At 39.7% G+C, this 19221-nt stretch overlaps 1 protein-coding gene across 3 annotated transcripts in view; it reads right to left on the bottom strand.

The window, feature by feature from the left end:
• THSD4 (thrombospondin type 1 domain containing 4) overlaps positions 1-19221 on the bottom strand; it is a 680148-nt gene that overhangs the window by 158271 nt on the left and 502656 nt on the right. For all 3 annotated transcript variants that reach the window (XM_075897742.1, XM_075897743.1, XM_075897744.1), the window contains one exon: positions 13828-14032. In XM_075897742.1, coding sequence (XP_075753857.1) covers positions 13828-14032 — 205 coding nt within the window. The remainder of the gene's footprint in view (positions 1-13827; positions 14033-19221) is intronic.

Raw genomic sequence — 19221 nt, 5'->3', positions numbered from 1 at the left:
GCTACACGGGGCACGAACTAGATAGTTCGAACTAGGCTTTGTGAAATGAGGAGTAACGGTAGTTCGAACTAGGAAGCCTAGTTCAAACTACCTAGTTCGTGCCCCGTGTAGCCGCGCTGCACGGGGTTCGAACCAGCGGGGTTTTAAAAATGGCGGCTCCCCGCTTATGCAAATGAAGCCTGGGAAATTCAAATCCCAGGCTTCATTTGCAAGTGCGGTATGCCTACATTACCCTCCTAGTTCGAACTAGCAGGGTAGTGTAGACATACCCTATGTGCTTTAATAGATCTCCGTATCACAAGAACTGGTCACATAGCCTGGAGAGACCATATTCTAGTTGGGTGACAGCAAAAGATAAGGAAAGGAAGCCAGTTAGCTTCAGGAGCTGTGATTTTGGAAGCATGCAATGAGTGGCACTCCAAAACAAAAAGCAGGGAGAGGGGGACTACTCGCTAAACAATACACCAGAAGTAAAAATGAAAGAGCATAGAGGATGAAATAATTTTTGTGTTCAATTTTCTTGATGCTATCCAGGATTAGAAAAAAAAAAAGACTGAAAAAGTCTGAATTTTCAGACCTTTGGGTCTGATGAGAAGCAGGAAATTCTGACACTCTTACAAGAGAGAAGCAGTTGTCATGAGGTTTCTCGCCCAATTTTGCAGAGTTAAGGACTTTGGATAGTTATATAAACAGACTTCCGGGTGCTTTATAGGGCAAACAGAACTATCAGTTCCTTTGAGCTTTCCCTTCCCTTTCGCCCTCCCCTCCCTCTCAAACCAACCTTTCTTCCTCTTCCTCTTTGTTCTTCTTTTGATGTTGTTGTTCAAAGCCATTATTTTAATACAGATCTTACACAAGTGAGACTCCTGGCTCCTGGTTGTGGTTCAGATGACATATTTACAAGAGAGAGCATCAAAGCACCAGCAGATTGCTGTCGGTGCATAACTATAGGGAGAGCTGTTTTTATATTAATGCTGCTTACAAGTAAACGGTGAAATGACAGTAAATACTAACAGTAGAAATAAGAATGTTCCCAAACAAAATTAGGGACACATGAAGCAAAAAGGATTTGCCTAAGCCACAAAAGTCAGTCATTGTCATCATCAGGAGCATACTCAGTAAACACGCTGACTGGATGAGAAGATTAGTGTCCTCCTCCAACAGATGTACATGGATCATCTATTCCAGGGAAAGGCCAACCTACCTATGGCACTAGAGAAGAGATGAGAAGTAGAACTCTTCCAGGTGTTTATGCCTGATGGAATGTCACCATTAACTGCTGGCAGGGCAAATGTTCTCCCTCCCTCCATGGACAGATGTACCCCAGTTCTTCTGAGCAAAGGGGAGCAAGATTTAGAAAGATCACACAACAGGTCTCCATGCTGCCACTGTGTGATGGGAAGGCACTCACTGCACTGCTCCAGGGCATAGAGAAGGACAAAGGACATGCAAATAGTGGTGGAGATGGACAACTGATGCATGAAAGCTGCTCCAGTCATTAGGCTCAATAGCTGCCCTGTGGCCTGGAGGACAAGGAGTCCTCCTCTACATTCCTGATCTTATCTTCTCAGTATCTAATTTGGTGTGGGTGATGGGGAGAACATTTGCTCCTTAACAATTACTAATGAGGAAGGAAACAAATCATCCTTCATTTCCATGAGGAAGGGTAGTAAAAATGCATTTAGAACCCTACAGAGTCAGATCACAATTGCCTTTTCAGTGAATTTAGAAGGGAGGTGGCCACCTTGGAGCCTATTAGACCTTTCAAGAAACTCCTGAAAGGTAATTTTTAGGCAACATTAGAATAAGCAAAATGCGAGGTCAGCAAAGACTAATGCACTACATATGCTTTTGTTCAATAACTACCTATTGGGCGCAATGCATAAATCACTGGAAGAAATTATTGTGCAATACCTTTGAATTCATTGGAATTGCACTCACTTCCACCAGGGCTGAATTGGACCTAATGGTTTAACAACTTAAAGTGTTTAGTAAGCAAGTGCCCCAGCCAAGAACTACAGGTGGACACAATGGACACAACATTTATTTAGTAAAACAAGCTCTCTCTATAAAAGGTCAACATAAACTCATTAAAATTATGGGATTTTTTTTGAAAAGGAGAAAAATGCAGGCTATTAATATTTATCTGGATAAGAGATATTACAGATAAAGATTGAACCTCTCCAATCTGTCATTCTCTGGTCTGCCAACATCCCTGGTCCAGCACGATTTTAGTTAGTCGGTTGTCTGCTTATTGTGGGTGTGGCCCAGGTTTCTGCAGTCCCATAAAGTGTGTTTACAGCTACCAGTACTGGCTTTCAATGTTCTGTGCTGCTATTTAACTCTAAATTACCCTGAAATGTCTTTTAAGAGACCAGTAAGCAGTGGAAGAATTAGCAATACGGCTAAGGGAAAGCATGTTTTTTTATGTTTTATCTACTTACTTCCTTGTGCCAGTACAGTATGAACACTAACACTTTGTTATGAAGAGAGCTGATATGCCTTGGCTAGGCATAGGTTATATAGGTTGTATCACTACAGTCATTTATTATTAAGCAGTACTGTAAGCATTGTGCCAGGTATTCGCCTAGGTGAAATAAAAATAAAAAAGAGAACCACTTGCTGTAATATTGACCTCCTGTGATTCAGCAAATTCTCTGGTTTTCTGAAGATGTAGGACTAGAGAAATTCAACCTGTACCAGAACTGCCTGTCAGCTCACTGGGTTAAGGAATGCCTTTGGACTCAGCCAGGCAGGCTCTGTTAATCTGCAGCCAATGCCAATCCTGGAGGAGGGAGAAAAGAAGAGAGCCGGGCCGAGCTCAGTGATGACAGGAGCTAGCTATGGCCCTACCTGAAAGGAAGGATCACAAGCCTGCCAGCCAATGCAGCCCCCTAGGGAGCCTACTCCCCTAGGGAGCCTACCCCCACTGCCTAAAAGACTGAGGCCTCCTGACCAGGGAAACAAAGGTCTGGAAATCAGACATGCCTGGCCTTCCAAGCACCTTGTTACATCTAGAAAATAATATCTTATAGCCAGCTTGTCACGTCCCTTGAGTCTGAGAAAAGATAGAATGTGGTTATAATAAATACAAAGGGGCACCTTCACTGAGGCTGTAGACAGTAGTAGAAAAAAACCTGTAATCTGAATAGCCCTGTAATCTAGAATAAACCCACACATATATGAGCTTTAGCCACTACATTCAGGACTTTAAAAAAAAAAAAAAGAACATTATAACAGCAGCAGAAGGAAGGGCTGTATAAACACCACAATAACAAATTTTAATTGAAAGAAAAATAAGGATGAGGATTTTTGCACAAAGCAGTGAGCCAACACCTTAACTTGGCCGTGTCTCTTTAGATGGAGAGAACCCAAACGTGCAGAGACAGCAATATGATTACACAATTCAAAAACCAAGTCTAGACTGACCCCAAGATTCTTGACAAATTATACTACCAAAATTTCTGTCACGTCAAAATGTATGTCAGGGAATCTCGGTCCTCTTTATCACTATCTTGTATTAATCAAATGCAGCTTGGCAGCTTGATTGCCTGAATTAAAGCCAGCATGATTACAAACTGTGCAAGAATGACTCTCAAACTATTAAATGGACTCTCTGCCAGGTCTTATTCCAGCACATAAACGTACCCTCCCAGAAACAGCAGAAGGACATTTTTAACTTGTAAAATTCAGCTATCAAAAAGCTATAGAACTAAGAGGTCCAAAACAGGACCATTTAGGCTGAGATCCAGCAGAGAAAGTCCACTGAATTAATACCATCAATGTAACCACAGAGATTTTGCCAGAATTAATAATCATTTTACTTACTTTTTGATTTATAAAATAAAACCCATTCCAAGTCTCAAGGCAATAATCATAATTCAAACAACATCCATCCCAAAGTGAGGTAACATAATCAGTATTATACCAATTCTCATATAATGGAGATGATAATTTTTTAAGATTATTTATTGGACCACAGCAAAGATCAGACTCTGCTTCTCGGGCAAAACCACAAATAAGAAAGGGACCTTCGCTGTACAATCTGGTATCTCTCAGTTCAGGACAAGATTAACTGTGGTCTTCAACTCCATTTCTTGGAGACATGCCTGTCTTCATTCAGCATATAGACCTATGCTCTTTCCATACTATGGATGACCCAAGTAAAAAACAGATTGCAATTGACCATAACACATTTATGAATCCAGGAGAGTGTGGATCTATTTTCTCATTTAAAAATAGCAATTTGAGTATCAGATGAAATATCTGATCTATTTTTCTACATATAGCTCTTTAAGTGCCTCTCAAAAAGTCCATTTCTAGCCTCATTTGAGTCCATTTGCCCTCTGCTCTATGTCAATATATCAGAACATTTAAAGACATTTCAGAGCTTTTGAATTTATTAATACTTTTAACCAAACATGTGTATCGTACAAGGATTTTTCTGGTCATATTCTAGCCTTGGTAAAATGTTCACATCTTGTTCTACCTTGAGGCCTGGTCTACACTACAGTGAAGGTCGAGTTGAGAGACACCATCTATTCAGCTCCTGTGAAGAGCAGGAGTACTGGTGCTGACGTGGACACCTTCTGAGCTTGATTTAGCAGGTCATCACTAGACCCAGTAAATTGAATCCCATGGCAACATCAATCTTCCACATTGTATAAACGTGCCTTGAGATATTTAATTATGGCTATAATAATCAACCAGTAGCAGTATAGTAAGAGTAGGTGATCTGGATTGGAAAGAAATAAGAATTTGTCTGTGCCCTCACTCATTTTTAGAGTGGCTCTAGATTAAAACCTTCTGAGCTGGTCAAAAGTTGATTTAACTTTCTTTCCTACTTGATTTTATGCTGTAGTTGCAAATCCAGGCTCTAGCCAGAACTAGAAACAAAATGCAACAAGGAACACTGTTTCCCACATTATTTCTGTTGGGACCTCTAGTTGATATGCCAGAAATCTTGCAGAAAGTCTATTCTCATAAGCTGAGCAACCCAACTCTATATACTGAGGCAGTGAAAACAGTTTGGCTAAGATGGTCTTAGGAATCCAGGGGAAAATTCTGATGAAAATTTAACTCTTCAGAAAATTTATCAAAATCAGATGAATTACCCTAGATTCCTATTCATATAACTGAGAACATAATCTGACCCCACAACTTTTCTGTACATCTGGAAACTGAACCCAAACTCCAGCCTTTTGAAAAACTGCATTAGTGGGCACCATTTTCATGCATCCAGCACTGCAGCTGTCAAAATCTGGTTTACTCAATGTTTGGATTCTCAGTTAAAACAAGCAGATAACTTCCATAAGCAAATGTATCTTTTAGAAGGAGAAAGGAAGAATTTGCCTGAAAACCTCCACTGAAACAGGAAGACATTTATGATTTCACATTGACCATATTACACTGACACAAATGAGGTTTTCACTTTACAACAAAGTTAAGCAACTATTACCAAATACTGCCTGAACCCAGTTCAACACCTGTATTCAGCTTCTGGACTCCTCATACAATGAGGTTTACCAGTTATTTCGAGAGAAGGGTTTTTCTCTCGAAATAACGCGGTTACACAGGACATTTTATTTCGAAATAGCACGATTTCAAAATAGCTCCCAGACGTGATTATGCTAATGAAGTGCAGAATATTTAAATCCCGGCTTCATTTACTATTTCAGATGCCTACATTTGCATCCCTATTTCGAAATAGGGTGCAAGTGTAGACATACCCTATTAGAGCATTCTTTAAATTCCATACTTTTTACAAACAGGTATGAAATCTTTGGCATTTATAAGCACATGAAATTTGAAATACATTTATAAATAGATTATTTTAATTATTCCCTAAGAAACAAATGTCAATAGTCTCAAGTAGGCATATGAGGTATCTGGGGAACAAGAGAACAAATAAATGCTTTCAAAAGTTTTCAAAATTAAAATGAAATGGAGGGTATTTTATTTAGCGGTACGATAAACCTAAAAGTTTGCTGGGTTAGAAAAAAATCTTTGTAAATGAATTAAAGAGATATGAAAATTTACTAGTGAAAGGAAAATCTTGCAAACACCAAGCAAAAAGAATCAGTTACAAAAATAAGCTGCATGGTAAAAAATAAAGAACTAAAAGTTATCAAATACCATTTACCTTAATACATTCTCTTGCACTACATCTGTTGTTAACAGTTCTTCTCTTTAAAAACCATATTGTACAGGTGCTCATGATAAACAGATTACAAATGCCTGTCACTGTGCCGTTTTACCTCAAATGGGCATATTTTAGTGATATTAAAGCAAGTCCTATAGTTAACTTTGCATAGAGGCTTTGTTTTTAACCGCCTGTATTCACGCGCATATAATTTTCTCAGAAATTCTCCTTTTGATCTGAATTCCTATGCTTAGTTTCAGCCTGTTTGTGAATTCATTTCTTCACATCTTTATTTTTTATACACTTTTAGCAAGAGATCCTTATTCTGAGAATGAGAAAAGTTCAGTCAAGTGAGGCAGGATTAGTGAGCAGAATGAATGTAAGTCACATATGGGTACAAGACGGTTTGCGACAACCTAGATATCATCAAAAGCTACAAGGAGTCCTGTGGCACCTTACAGACTAACAGATGTATTGGAACATAAGCTTTCATGGGCAAAGACCCACTTCGTCAGATGCATGACATGACATGCATCTGATGAAATGGGTCTTTGCCCATGAAAGCTTATGCTCCAATACATCTGTTAGTCTATAAGGTGCCACAGGACTCCTTGTCACTTTTACAGATGCAGACTAACAGGGCTACCCCTTTCATATTGGATATCATCATTGCACCTGTCATATGCAATACATATATTATGATGCATGCCCCATATAGATACACATCTCTCATGCATATGTTCTCTCTCTCTCTCTCTCTCACACACACCTCTCATGCATATGTTCTCTCTCTCTCTCTCTCTCTCTCTCTCTCTCTCTCTCTCTCTCTCACACACACACACACACACACACACACTAAATTAATCTTACATATGAGATCAGATCTACAGCAAAGTTTCCCAGGGAATTTCAGCAATCATAGCTATGTTCACAGTGCTTTGAACTGTGCTATGCATTGTGAAAACAAAATAAAAATTGGGAGGGATTTGTCCCACAACGGAATTGGAAAAATCATCAGTGATTCACCCATGGCTCTCACTAGTAATCCAAGATTTTCATTGAGCTTAACTAACAGCAGAATACCATTACATATGAGTTCACTATAAGAAAGATCCCTTTGTACATATCAAACTTAGTTAAATAAATTATTCTCCTCTGGCATGAGACTAAGCACAAGCAGTATCAGATCCAAAGAAACTTGTTTCTCATGTAGTCAGATGGCATTTTGAATGAATACTTGTTTCACCCTTAACAACGGGTCCATGAATGTAATTAAATCTACCCTTGGATCCCCTTCCTTCTAGTTAGTGCTGGATCAGACTCCTGGTGCTTAGTTGTATCCTTGATGTTGGAAATTTAGATCACTGTGCTGATTTTCTCCTTTATTTTCATAGCAAATTTCTCTCAGGGGAAGACTACAATGCAATGCTATTTTGGGATACCGGAGTATCCTGAAATAGCTATCCTGCATCTTCACAGCAAAACCGTTACTTCATGCTCGCTATGCTGACATCCCTGTAAACCTCGTTCTACAAGGAGCAAGGGATGTTTCAGAATAGCGCTTTATTTGAAAACTTGGCGCTGTGCAGACAAGACCAAATGATGAAATAAACTATTTTGAAACAGCATCTAAATAAGATACGCAATTTGTGTAGCTCAAATTGAGTATGTTATTTTCAAGTTATGGTGCAGTGTAAATGCACCCTTAGTGACCTCATACCACTCATACATCCTAATTCCAAGCCTACCATCCTCAGACTAGCTGTATTGTACCTATTCTGTATAGCACACAACTAGTCATTCACCCTGATGGTCTGTATAATCCTATTATAATCTTTAACAGCAACAAAAAATCTCTATTCTTTACATTCTGATTATAAATACAATCAAATAAAAATGAGCTTACTTAGCATAACACAAAGCAGTCAGTCAGTCACAAATTACCTTGACATTTTAGAACTTACATGATTTAATATGACATGGGAGTACCTTTAATAATATTTATCTTCAAACTCTTCTGCAGGAATTTAAAGTACTAACCCATTTATATGCTGAAGATGTACGTACATTTGTTTAAAAATGTTATTTCAAGCTCTAGGGCTGCTAACAATTTTTCTCATGAGACATTATGTTTGAAATATTATATCTGCGGCAGGGGATATTGAATCAAAATATTTTTCACAGAATCTTTTCTCAGCTTCTTTGGCTTCATCCACTCTCATTTTCAGAACACAAATTCCTTAAATCCACTTAACCATTCAGATACACTAAGCAATATGTCCAGTTCAAGAGGACACTAACTATATCTTCCACACTTTGTTTTAAAAAAATCTTGACTTACACTTTCCAATACTTGTTTAAATACACATACTCCACAGTTTGTATTTATTAGAGGAAATAAAGCTTCAATTGTGTCACTAAACATCTAAACGTGATTCTGTTAAATATATGCTGAGCAAAATGGTTATTAATTCTAACATGACACGTATTTCTTAATGGCTGCAAAGATGAACCATTCCAGGAAGAAATAACAATAAAGACAAAAATTATCACATTTTATCTGATCATTTTAAAGTACAGGTTGGACCTCCCTGGTCTGGCATCCTTGGAACCTAAGCAGTCCCGAACCAGGGAGTCTGCCAGACCAGGAAAGGTCAATGTTCCTCACTGCAACTGGACCTTCTGGGACATCAGTCTCAGCCACTGAGCTCTGCTCCTGACCGGAGCTGCGTTCCCTGCCATGCCAGCCTTCCTGGCGCTATCCCCAGCCGGGGCTGCATTCCCCACCCCACCAAACCTGCTGCCAGGAGCCCTGGCTGAGGCTGCGCTTCCCACCACGCCGGCTCCCAGCCACCAGACCTGCTGCCACTGGCCACCCTCACTCCCAGCCAGGCTCTCTAGTCCTGCAATATCCAGACCATAGATGTTGCCAGAGCATAGAGTGCTGGATTTCAGAGGTTCAACCTGTACTAATTGTAAGAGCAACAGAGGTCAATTGTGCAAATCCTGGTCCCATCTAAGTCCAGCACACTATTTCCATTGATACCAACGGAAATTCACAATTGAGATAAAAACAATAGGCCTTCACCCCATTTCTATGTGCAGCTGCCCCTCCAGAACGTCTGTATGGGCAACTGCTCTGTTGCACCAGATGTCTGTCAGACATTACACATTGCTGAGAACCGCTTTCAAAAGAAGTAATACAAATCATCACATGGAGATTTCAGACTGCATTGAGACGAGTCTAAAACTAACCTAAGGTAGCTAGTGTGAAGGTAGGTAATCTCAATTGTAACTCGTTTTCAAACTGCACTGCTGAGGCTAAAATGAGCGAGTTGGAAACTATGCTTAATACTACTCACTGTTTAGAATAAGCAGCACCCAAGGTGAAAGTGATGCAGCATAAAATGAAATCAGAACCAAGACCATCTGGAAATTCATAATACAATCACCAGGAAAGTTTTGAGGTGTTTTTTGAAGGATACATAGCTAATAGAATTATACTTGAGACCTTCTGATAACATAAACAACCCTGAAAAAATCTAGGAACACTGGCCAAGCATAGTATGGAGATTTCTTCTGAAATGTCAAATTTAAAGACAGATGAGGTAAACTGTGTTTAAATATTTAACTTTTGAACCAGTCTGTCCTGACCTTGTGATATTTACTGTATGTCCTCTTTGAATCTGAATTTTCTGAATACCTGGACAATATCACATGTTCTGGAAACACTACAAAGGCTGTTCAGAACACTAGGGTTTTGTTCTAAAGACAACATATATTATTGTTTTAAAGAAAAAGCAACTTATAGGTCATTATCCCCTAATTACTGTCTTTCATGTAGATATTAGCCTGAACAAATTGCTGAGAAAACTACACTTAGAACTAGCAAGAATGAACACGTTACCCTCGTTAAATATTGCTGTCAAAGCCATTCTGCTTAGCACACTCTGGGCCTGCTCCCACTTACACTAAACTTCATTATAATTAAGAGTGATCAGTCAGCTTCAAACGGATTGCAAATCAGTGAGGAGAAGCATACAAATGTTTAGATGTCTGCATGAATTTTAGGTGAATTTGAATCTCTTTGTCAAGAAATCCCACTTGAAACATCACAGATGGTTTCTCCTGCCATTTCTAATACTTCCTGGTTTCAGCCAAGCTAGAAATACTGGATTGTGAGGAGATTTTTTTCTCACTGCATTATGGGATTTTATCATGGACAAAATTGTAAAGTGTAGAAGTGTGATACATTTGGTGCTATGCAAAAACTATGTAATGAAACCACATGAAGCACAGATGGTTTCTATTTTTTGTTATAAATTGAATACTCAGATTAGGTTCCCAGGGTGTGTGCTGAAGTGTGTGAACCTTTTTAATAACCCTCGGCTGACTCATGATTCTGCACTGAAAGAAAGCACATGCAACCTACATATTGTGCGACAAAAAATAAGGACCCAATTCTACCTTCTTTATAGCAAGTCCTGGTGATTCCAATGTGATTACTTGTGTGGTAAATTTCTGTTTGGTGTGAGTAAAGATGTCAGAATTGGCCCTCTAAGCCACAGTTCAGCAAAGCTATTAAGTATGTGTTTTACTCCTGATTATTTTTAAGCAAAAGTGTTACTATTTTTCTAATCTGCACATTCAAAAAAATGTTCATGTGGCCCAGCACATTTCACAAGCTGTTTTCAGAAATTGACCTGTAGTTTTAAAAGAAAAATTACCTGCAGTTTCATAGTTTGACAGCTTTCATTATGTGATGACTTCCAGTGGTTTTCCCAGCAAACTGCATTTTTGCCCATTTGATATAAGAATTCCATATTTTCTTCCAAGCATGCTGTATCTATGGAAGTTGCTCTTACAGAATAATTCATTCCCTTCACCACCAAATTAGTTAAGAGATGGACTTCGCTCAAAATGTTCAGAGAGGAAACCAAAACCTCATGCTTATATACAAATTCTTCTATAAAATTCTTTGATTGGAAAGTAGCCAAGGTCAGAAATATTACATGAATAGGCTCTCTTACAAGAGTTCCAGGATGTCTAGGTTTTAGTATGTCGGCAGAACCACAACATTGATCTTTCTTGTATTAGTCTGAAGAATCATACTTTTTAGTCAAAATAAGAAATACAAAGGGCCATATTGCAATATACAGACCTTTAGCTTTCCCCACATCCAAAGGCTCCTGTCTACACACAGAGATTTCTGTAAAACTAGTTAAATTCCTTTCCACCTCTTGCTCACAACTAGAAGAAGGAGTAGGAAATGCAAATAAAAAGCAGAAAGGATAACAAGAGACAATGGGGATAATAAGTAATCCCCTCCTTTCTGTTGGTTAGCAGTGGCAGACACATTAGAAACAGATGATGGCCGGAGAGTTGTTAAATAGAAAATTTGGACCTGAAGCTTCTAATGTACTTGGACACTTCTAGGACTGACGGCTAAGGAGGACAGTAGTAAAGATTTTAAAAAAGATGGAAGGAGGGAGATAATCAACTGAACACAAGCTCACACTCTGATGTGACCAAAAGGTTTGTTGAAATTCTTCCACAGGGAATCTGAAGTAGGAAGAGAGAGGTTATTTTACCTCTCTATTGGCACTAGTGTGACTGTTGCCGGAATACTGCAGCCAGGTTTGGGGTCCGCAATTCAAAATGGATGTTGAAATATTGGAAAGATTCAGAGAAGAGGCATTTGAATGACTGAAGGATTTGAAAACCTATTATTATGACAGACTTCAGTTCAATCTATTTAGCTTAACAACAAGAATGTTAAGGTGTGATCTGATTGCAGTTTTTCTACCTATATGGGGAACAAAAATTTCACAATGGACTCTTCAGTCTAGGGGACAAAGGTATACTGTGATCGAATGACTGGAAGTTCAAGCTAGAGTAACTCAGACTGGAGATTTTTAACCATGATGATGGTTAACCATAGGAACAATTTGCTCAGGGTCATGGAGAATTATCCATTACTGACAACTTTGAAATCAACACTGAATGTTATTCCAGAAGATCTGCTCTACAAATTATTTTGAGAAAGTTCCAGGCCTGTTTTATACAGGAGGTCAGGCTAGAAGACACAATGATCATATCTGACTTGGAAGCTTTGAAAGCCCTCAGGCAGAGATCCACCGTTGTTACTGTTCACTAAAAGCATTCACGGTAAGTGCTCCAAGATCATTGGATTGGCTTTAAACAGTTTAGATTTGGTTTAGGCAGGAGTGAGTCTTGATGACAGACTTAAATGAGAACAGCCAGGAGTGGGGAGGATGAGTTGTGTGAGATCATGCCACTCATATAGAGTCAAATAGGAAAAACTCACTAACAGTGGACATGGCAGGTAGATGTTTGTAAAACAGGAAGTTCCACACCATCCCTCATGCCAGGAACCATTCAGCTCTGAAATCATATCTCCAGATGTCTAGTGTTAACTGACACTCCCAGATTATCATTTCCTATTTAATTCTTGTGGTATTTCTTAACATCTGAATGACACTGTATTCTGAAGATGCCTTCCCAACACAAACACACACACCCTCATCGGAGATACTCAGTTCTGTCACTGAGCAGGGTACCTTTTGCACTGAAAGGACTGCATATTGTGATGGTGTTTTTTAAGGAAATAGGACGATCCTGTTTATATGGCTATCAACTGACTAGCAGCCTGCCTTTCTGAGGAGACAATGGTCTCACTAATATTTCAGAGAAGATTTAAAAGTACTAAGTATCTTCCCCTCATGGGAGCCAATGACTAGGGAAAGTCAAAGCAAGATCAAATCGACAGGGCAAGAGAAAAAAATCATGTGGCTTGTCCTACCAGTATAACCCAGTATTACTAATAGTGAGTTAGTATTCTTGTCAGAGAGTCTGGGCAATAATGTTCATGTATGCCTTTGCCTGTCTCTCACTTTGCTGAGAGAGCACTAACTGGGACAAACCTCCAGACAAACTGCACTATAACGTGGCGGGTACTCACCTCCTTGGCATCTCCCACTGCGGGGTTGGGAATTACCTCTTTTCCAGCTCCTTTGCTCTACCACGAGTGGTTTCATGCTCTCTGTTTCTTGCCTGTCCTCACGGGTCAGGCAGTGCCTAGCCTTTTCACTTGCCTCAGTGGCCCAATGCAACACCCAATCTAGCTCCTTGCTCCAGGGGCATATTGTAGTCTGATTTGGCCATTCTCATCACTGGCAAAGGGAGAATGGTCCAGGCCTGCTTGCTCCTCTGGACACAGACTTAGGGACCCTCTAGCAGCAGCCACTACTGCCTTCTTCCTATTCCCCCTTACTGTCTTCTTCCCTGGGCCACTTTCCTGTAGCCTCAGCACCTTCAAGGCCCTTCTATGTCAGAGTCTCAGTCTAGTGGTCATCAGGCTAGTGCTCCGCCAGTCTCCTACTAATCTGCACTGCTTATCTAGGTGCTCCTGGGCAACAGGACCCATTTTCCTCCAGTTCCAGACAGCAACTGCTGAGCAACTTTTTATATAGCCTTTCCCGGATCTGATTGGCTGCCTCAGCAAGTCTTCTTATTAGCTTACAACAGGTCCTTTAATAATTGGAGGACTCTGAGCAGGTTCCTCTTGGCCTGCTTTAATCCTGCCTACTTACTTCTGAATGGACAGCTACACCACATGCACCAGCACACCAATCATGTTTTATCTGAAATGAAATACAACTTACCCAAATAGTTGTTGCTCTTGTACATCTCGGTAACGTTGATTTTAATGGCTCCTTCTGGAATTTCTACTATTTTGTGGTAGCCAAGGTTTGTTAGAGTGTGTTTGAAAATGCCAGAAACAACCTTGCAACCAGTGTTGTCCCCTCCGCATATTCCGCATTTATCGGCCACTTTGTCTGAGCCCAGGTAGTCATCACAGCCAATGCTCTGCAAAAATCAAACCAATATTTTTCAGAGTTTACAAATACTGTCTCATGAATCCTTCAGAATAGTAATCAACATAAACAACATCATATATGACTTTCACTGAATATAAAGACTTCATAGAGTCAATGAATGGCATTCGGGATTATTTTATTTCTTTGCTTTTCCACATGCTGAATGTAATAAAGTAATTACAAATATCCAAGTCACAGAACAGACAAAGCGATGCTCCATGACTGGAATTTTCAAATGAGCTTAGGGGTGTTGCAGCACTTGATCCTACCATGTCAGAGGGACTCATGCTCATCACCGTCAAAGCAAGTTTACCAAATGATGGACACTGCTGTGACACAGTGGCTGTGTCTAGACTGGCAAGTTTTTCCACAAAAGCAGCTGCTTTTGCTGAAAAACTTGCCAGCTGTCTACACTGGCCGCTTGAATTTCCGCAAGAACACTGACGATCTCATGTAAGAAATCAGTGTTCTTGCGGAAATACTGTGCTGCTCCCGTTCAGGCAAAAGTCCATTTGCGCAAAAGCTTTTGCTCAAAAGGGCCAGTGTAGACAGCTCAGATTTGTTTTGCGCAAAAAAGCCCTGATCGCAAAAATGATGATCGGGGCTTTTTTGCGCAAAAGCGCGGTTCCTTTTCCACAAAAAGTGCTTTTAAAAAGTGTGTTTAACCTACTGAACATCAGCAAGCAATGGCTTAATTTTATGCTTATATACACACAGGATGGATAATAAAGGAAGGCTGGGGAGTTTAGTCTCCATCAGCTACTCAATGGAAAGCCAAGAAGCCCCAAACAAGCAGTTATAGTAGCTGGTTGTCAAAGGCGAAACAAAGCAATAGTTGGAGACAAGGAGGTTACTTGCCTGTAACTGAAGGTTCTTTGAGATGTATGGTCCCTATTTGTAGTCCACTGAGGGTTTACACGAGTGCCATGTGTTTGGAGCCAGAGAATTTCGAAGTGGCATAATCCATTGATCCACACATGCACCCTTGTGTCACCTTATGGAGTAGTCCAAGGTGATAAAGGGCAGGGTGGACCGTCCACATCTCCAGTTCCTTCCCCACTGAAAATCCAGCAGATCTGCAGCAGAGCAGGAATTGGACTCTAGATAGGGACCACACATTGCAAAGAACTTCCAGATACAGGTAAGTACCCTCCTCTTCTTCTTCAAGTGATGCCCTCTATTGTATTCCACTAAGGGTAATCAACAAGCAGTTCCTAACTCAGAGGAGGATGAAAATGGAACAGTTAAGTGGAGGAAAGTCATCCATAACAAAATTCTTCACCAAGGCATGAAGATACTTGCCAAACTTCATGTAGCTACCCTACATATGTCCCAAAGCAGCATATCATGGAGAGTGGCCACCATGGATACTTGGGCTCTCATGGAATGGGCCCGTAGCCCAAAAGGTGATGACAGTCCTGACAACTAACAGCACAATGTAATGCATCCAGAAATTAATTTGGTGATTCTCTGTGTGGAAATTGTTGTTCCTCAACTCTCAGCTATTGCAATAAACAATTTAAGAGACTTTGTGATCAATCTTGTCCTCTGCAGGTAGAAACCCAAGGCCCAGAAGTCGTCAAGGGAGTCAAGTCAGTGCTCCTCTTTTGAGCCATGAGGCTTCAGGAAGAAAGCACATAAATGGATGGGTTGTTTGAAATAAAACTGAGAGGTGAATTCTGGTATAAACTTAAGATGTAGGTGCAGAGAGTAGTAAAAGGAGTGGGGGGAATGCCATTATGGCCCCAAGTTCTCCTATCCTTCTCAATGAAGTGATAGTCACAAGGTAGGTGACTTTCATGGAAAGATGGGTCATAGAGCATGAAGCCAATGGCTCAAAGTGTTGTTTAATCAGTGCCAACAGAACAAAATTGAGGTCCCATTGGGGAGCTATAAGTTGTACAGATAATACATTCACAGGAGATCTTTCTAAAACCTAGTAGTCAATGAATGTATAAATATGGAGTGTTTTTCCATGGCAAAATGGATCTTTAGAGAGTTTAGGGCAAGCCCTGACATCTTTAAGAATAGGAAATAATAAAAAAATTAAACTGTAAGTCCTCTGAGGAAAGTCCTTTTTTTGATGGGCAAAGGAGAAACAGCATTTCCACTTAGCCCAGTAGGAATGCCTGCTGAACGTTTTTCAAAATACTCAATAAGATGCCTTTTCCTTCCAACGGGCACTGTTGAATTGGGATAGCTCATCCTGCTGTTGTGTTGCATTAGCAGCTCGGAGAAAGTGGGAATGAGAAGTGGGGGACAGGCTGGCATGTACAGAAAGTTGGTAACTCTCTAGTGGTCTCAGAAATATCTTTTCTAAAAAGGACAACCCTCTTGTACATATGAGGATGAAGGCTGTGAATGCAGACCTGACGGACAAGATTATGGTTCTTCAAGTGCTTGCTTGTGTGGTGTTTCAGATTGTTTTTGGTGGAAGAAATGGGAAGTCCTGAACCATAGTCTGTGTAGGTGGGCAGATAGTATAATGTCTGCTTGTCTGCAGGTGTGAAGGCACCCATCAATTGAAATGAGGCTCTTAATCCTACAGGGGTGTTGGTTTCTTGTTCTGAAGTATTTGCTTTATCTTCTTTCATTTGCATTACATAGCATATGCATATTGTTAGACGGCAATCATGTACATATTTCATTTGTGCCTTTTACTTAAAATGTATTTTACTTGCTTATAATATAATGCTTTTGGACACACACAGATATTACCAGTGTGATGCTCCATCAAGATTTGAGACATTCCTAGAGCAATCTGAGAAATAACGTGCTCTGGATTTAAGAATTTTGCATCATAAATACAGATGATTGAGCTCTAGCCTTTTCCCTGAAGGATCTGCACCGTTTTCATTTTAAGTTTATCCAAAAAGAAATGTGACGGTGCTTATCCTCCCCTTAGGTTATCCAGTGATATTCAGGATATCAGTATATAGAGCAATCCCCTTCACATATGACATGGTGTACAATATGCACTGCTGGATTCAGTGTTCTGTGGTTTTCCATACTAATATTCTGTCTTCTATGGATTAATACAGTTTTCTTAATTCAAACACACAAACAAGCTATTTTACAGAATAAGTATTTTAGAAATACTTCAAAGGGTTTTAAATTTTTAATTGGTATATTATTCATATCCTTCTGCCTGTGAATGAAGGTGCCTTTACATGAGTACTGAGATCTGAGAGATAAGAAAATTATAATGAATCATTTAAAAAATTTCTCTAAAATTATCTAAAATATTTTAGCCTGGCATAACAAAAATGCTTGCATAGCCCATACTTCCAGATACGGTAAAGGTAGGAACATAGCAAGGTGTTTCCCCCACTGGATCAATGCAACTTTCTAGCTGTACAAAACACATATTTCTAGCATTGAACGGTCATGAGCAGTGTTCCCTTTACACCAGTGTTTCCCAATTTTATTTGGCTACGGAACCCTTCTAAAGTCGAAAGAATTTTGCGGAACCCCTAATAATAGTCTAATATATGGAGCTGAAAAAGTAGACCACAAATAAGTAAGGATAATAATAAACAAATGCTAAATAAGGTTATGAGATCAACATTTAGTTGCACATATTTAAAAACAAAAATCACATAATATTAATTAAAAAAACATAAAATATTATTGTAATAGAATTTTCTCACTGATCTCCTATCTTCACTTTGTGGAACCCCAGGATTTTGGGGAACACACAATGTTCTACACTGCGTGGCAGCACAACTTCATAGTTGATTAATCAGCCCCGCCCAGTCAGAGGCTCAGGGCTCTGTGCACCAAGCTGACTGACTGTGTGGGGCTGATTAATCACCTGAGAAACTGTGCTGCCACACAATGTAGAGGGAACACGGTCACGAGATCTTAGATCTGACTCTGTCACTGGTCCAGGACAAAATACTGCATTCCTTGGGCATCGGGCCGGAGTAATTTTCAGATGAAGGAAGAAACATTTTTCTGGAAAGTTGATTCTGAGCTTCTTTTTTAAAGGCAGCTGTTTGAAGCTGCTCAGAGGTTTGGAATGTTAGAAATAGCCTTGGTGGAGCTAGATTAATTAGTGGAGTGCTGAAGCTAGGAAAGATGCATGATATTGAATGGATCTCTCTACCACGTGTGTGATGTAGTATGGCCCCAAAGCACAAGCTTAAGCACTTTGCACTTATAATTTTCTCTATATAAACACAAACACATGCAATAATGAATGAACAAGGGCCAATAAACTTAGGAAATGAAAAAAGTTAGCTAGCTCAACCCCAGAATAATTCTCAATATATTCAGCATCCAGAATTAATGACTTGATGGCCCTGGATTTCAATGGCAGAAAATTGCCTGGAGTAGTAACAGCAGCACAATCCACAGAAGCGACCCACACTGGCCTTTGTGCAGTGTGGCCTGAAGCCAAATTGTACAGTCCAGAAAGCAGGCTGGGCTGGCTAGGACAAGCAATGAATCACCTAATATGGTTGTTTGGTAGCATGAAGTGAATGAACTTTTCTGATTAGTGTTCAGCTAATGCACTCCTCCTGTGCTATAAAAAAGTCAGTATTTTTCCTGAGGATTTCTTGGAATTATGATTACATACTTTGGAGCACCAGCTTGTTATTTCATTAGCAATGAAGCAAATACAAATGTTTAAAAAAACTCAAACCTCTCTTCTAAACTTTCAAATTCAATTGCTGGCATTCCATATAATCACACACCCCAGTTTGGATTGTTAACACATTGATTTGTGGGCACATATAAAGAAAGACATGGCTTGCCTGTGCAATAAGAATTTTCTCTTGCCCGAGCTTATCTTTCTTATGATCATGCACGTGCAGCTGTTCTTGGGTTCCAAGGGGAAAGGAGTACTGGGCATGTGACTCCTAAAATAATGTTTTATTTTACAAGTCTTATACTTTAAAAACTGTATTACAAGCCAAATATCTTCACTGTTTTCCAATAATTTTTGCAATATGTTTCAAGAAAACTTTATAAGTTACAGGTTAGCACTAAAGAGGCTATTCAAAAATTATACACAATCGTGTGCCAAAATTAAGTTAAATGAAATCTCTGGGAAAAACAAGGGACAATCTGGATGAAATATTCAGTGGTGGACTTCACAGGGATTTAGTACTGTATATGCAATAGAATGGGTTTAGTGCCAGGCATTTAAAGAGATGAAGTGCTGATTCTTGA

The sequence above is a fragment of the Pelodiscus sinensis genome, chromosome 14 (genome assembly GCF_049634645.1).
Source record: "Pelodiscus sinensis isolate JC-2024 chromosome 14, ASM4963464v1, whole genome shotgun sequence".
Classification (NCBI taxonomy): Eukaryota; Metazoa; Chordata; order Testudines; family Trionychidae; genus Pelodiscus; species Pelodiscus sinensis.
This window is presented reverse-complemented; position numbering and strand designations above follow the sequence as displayed.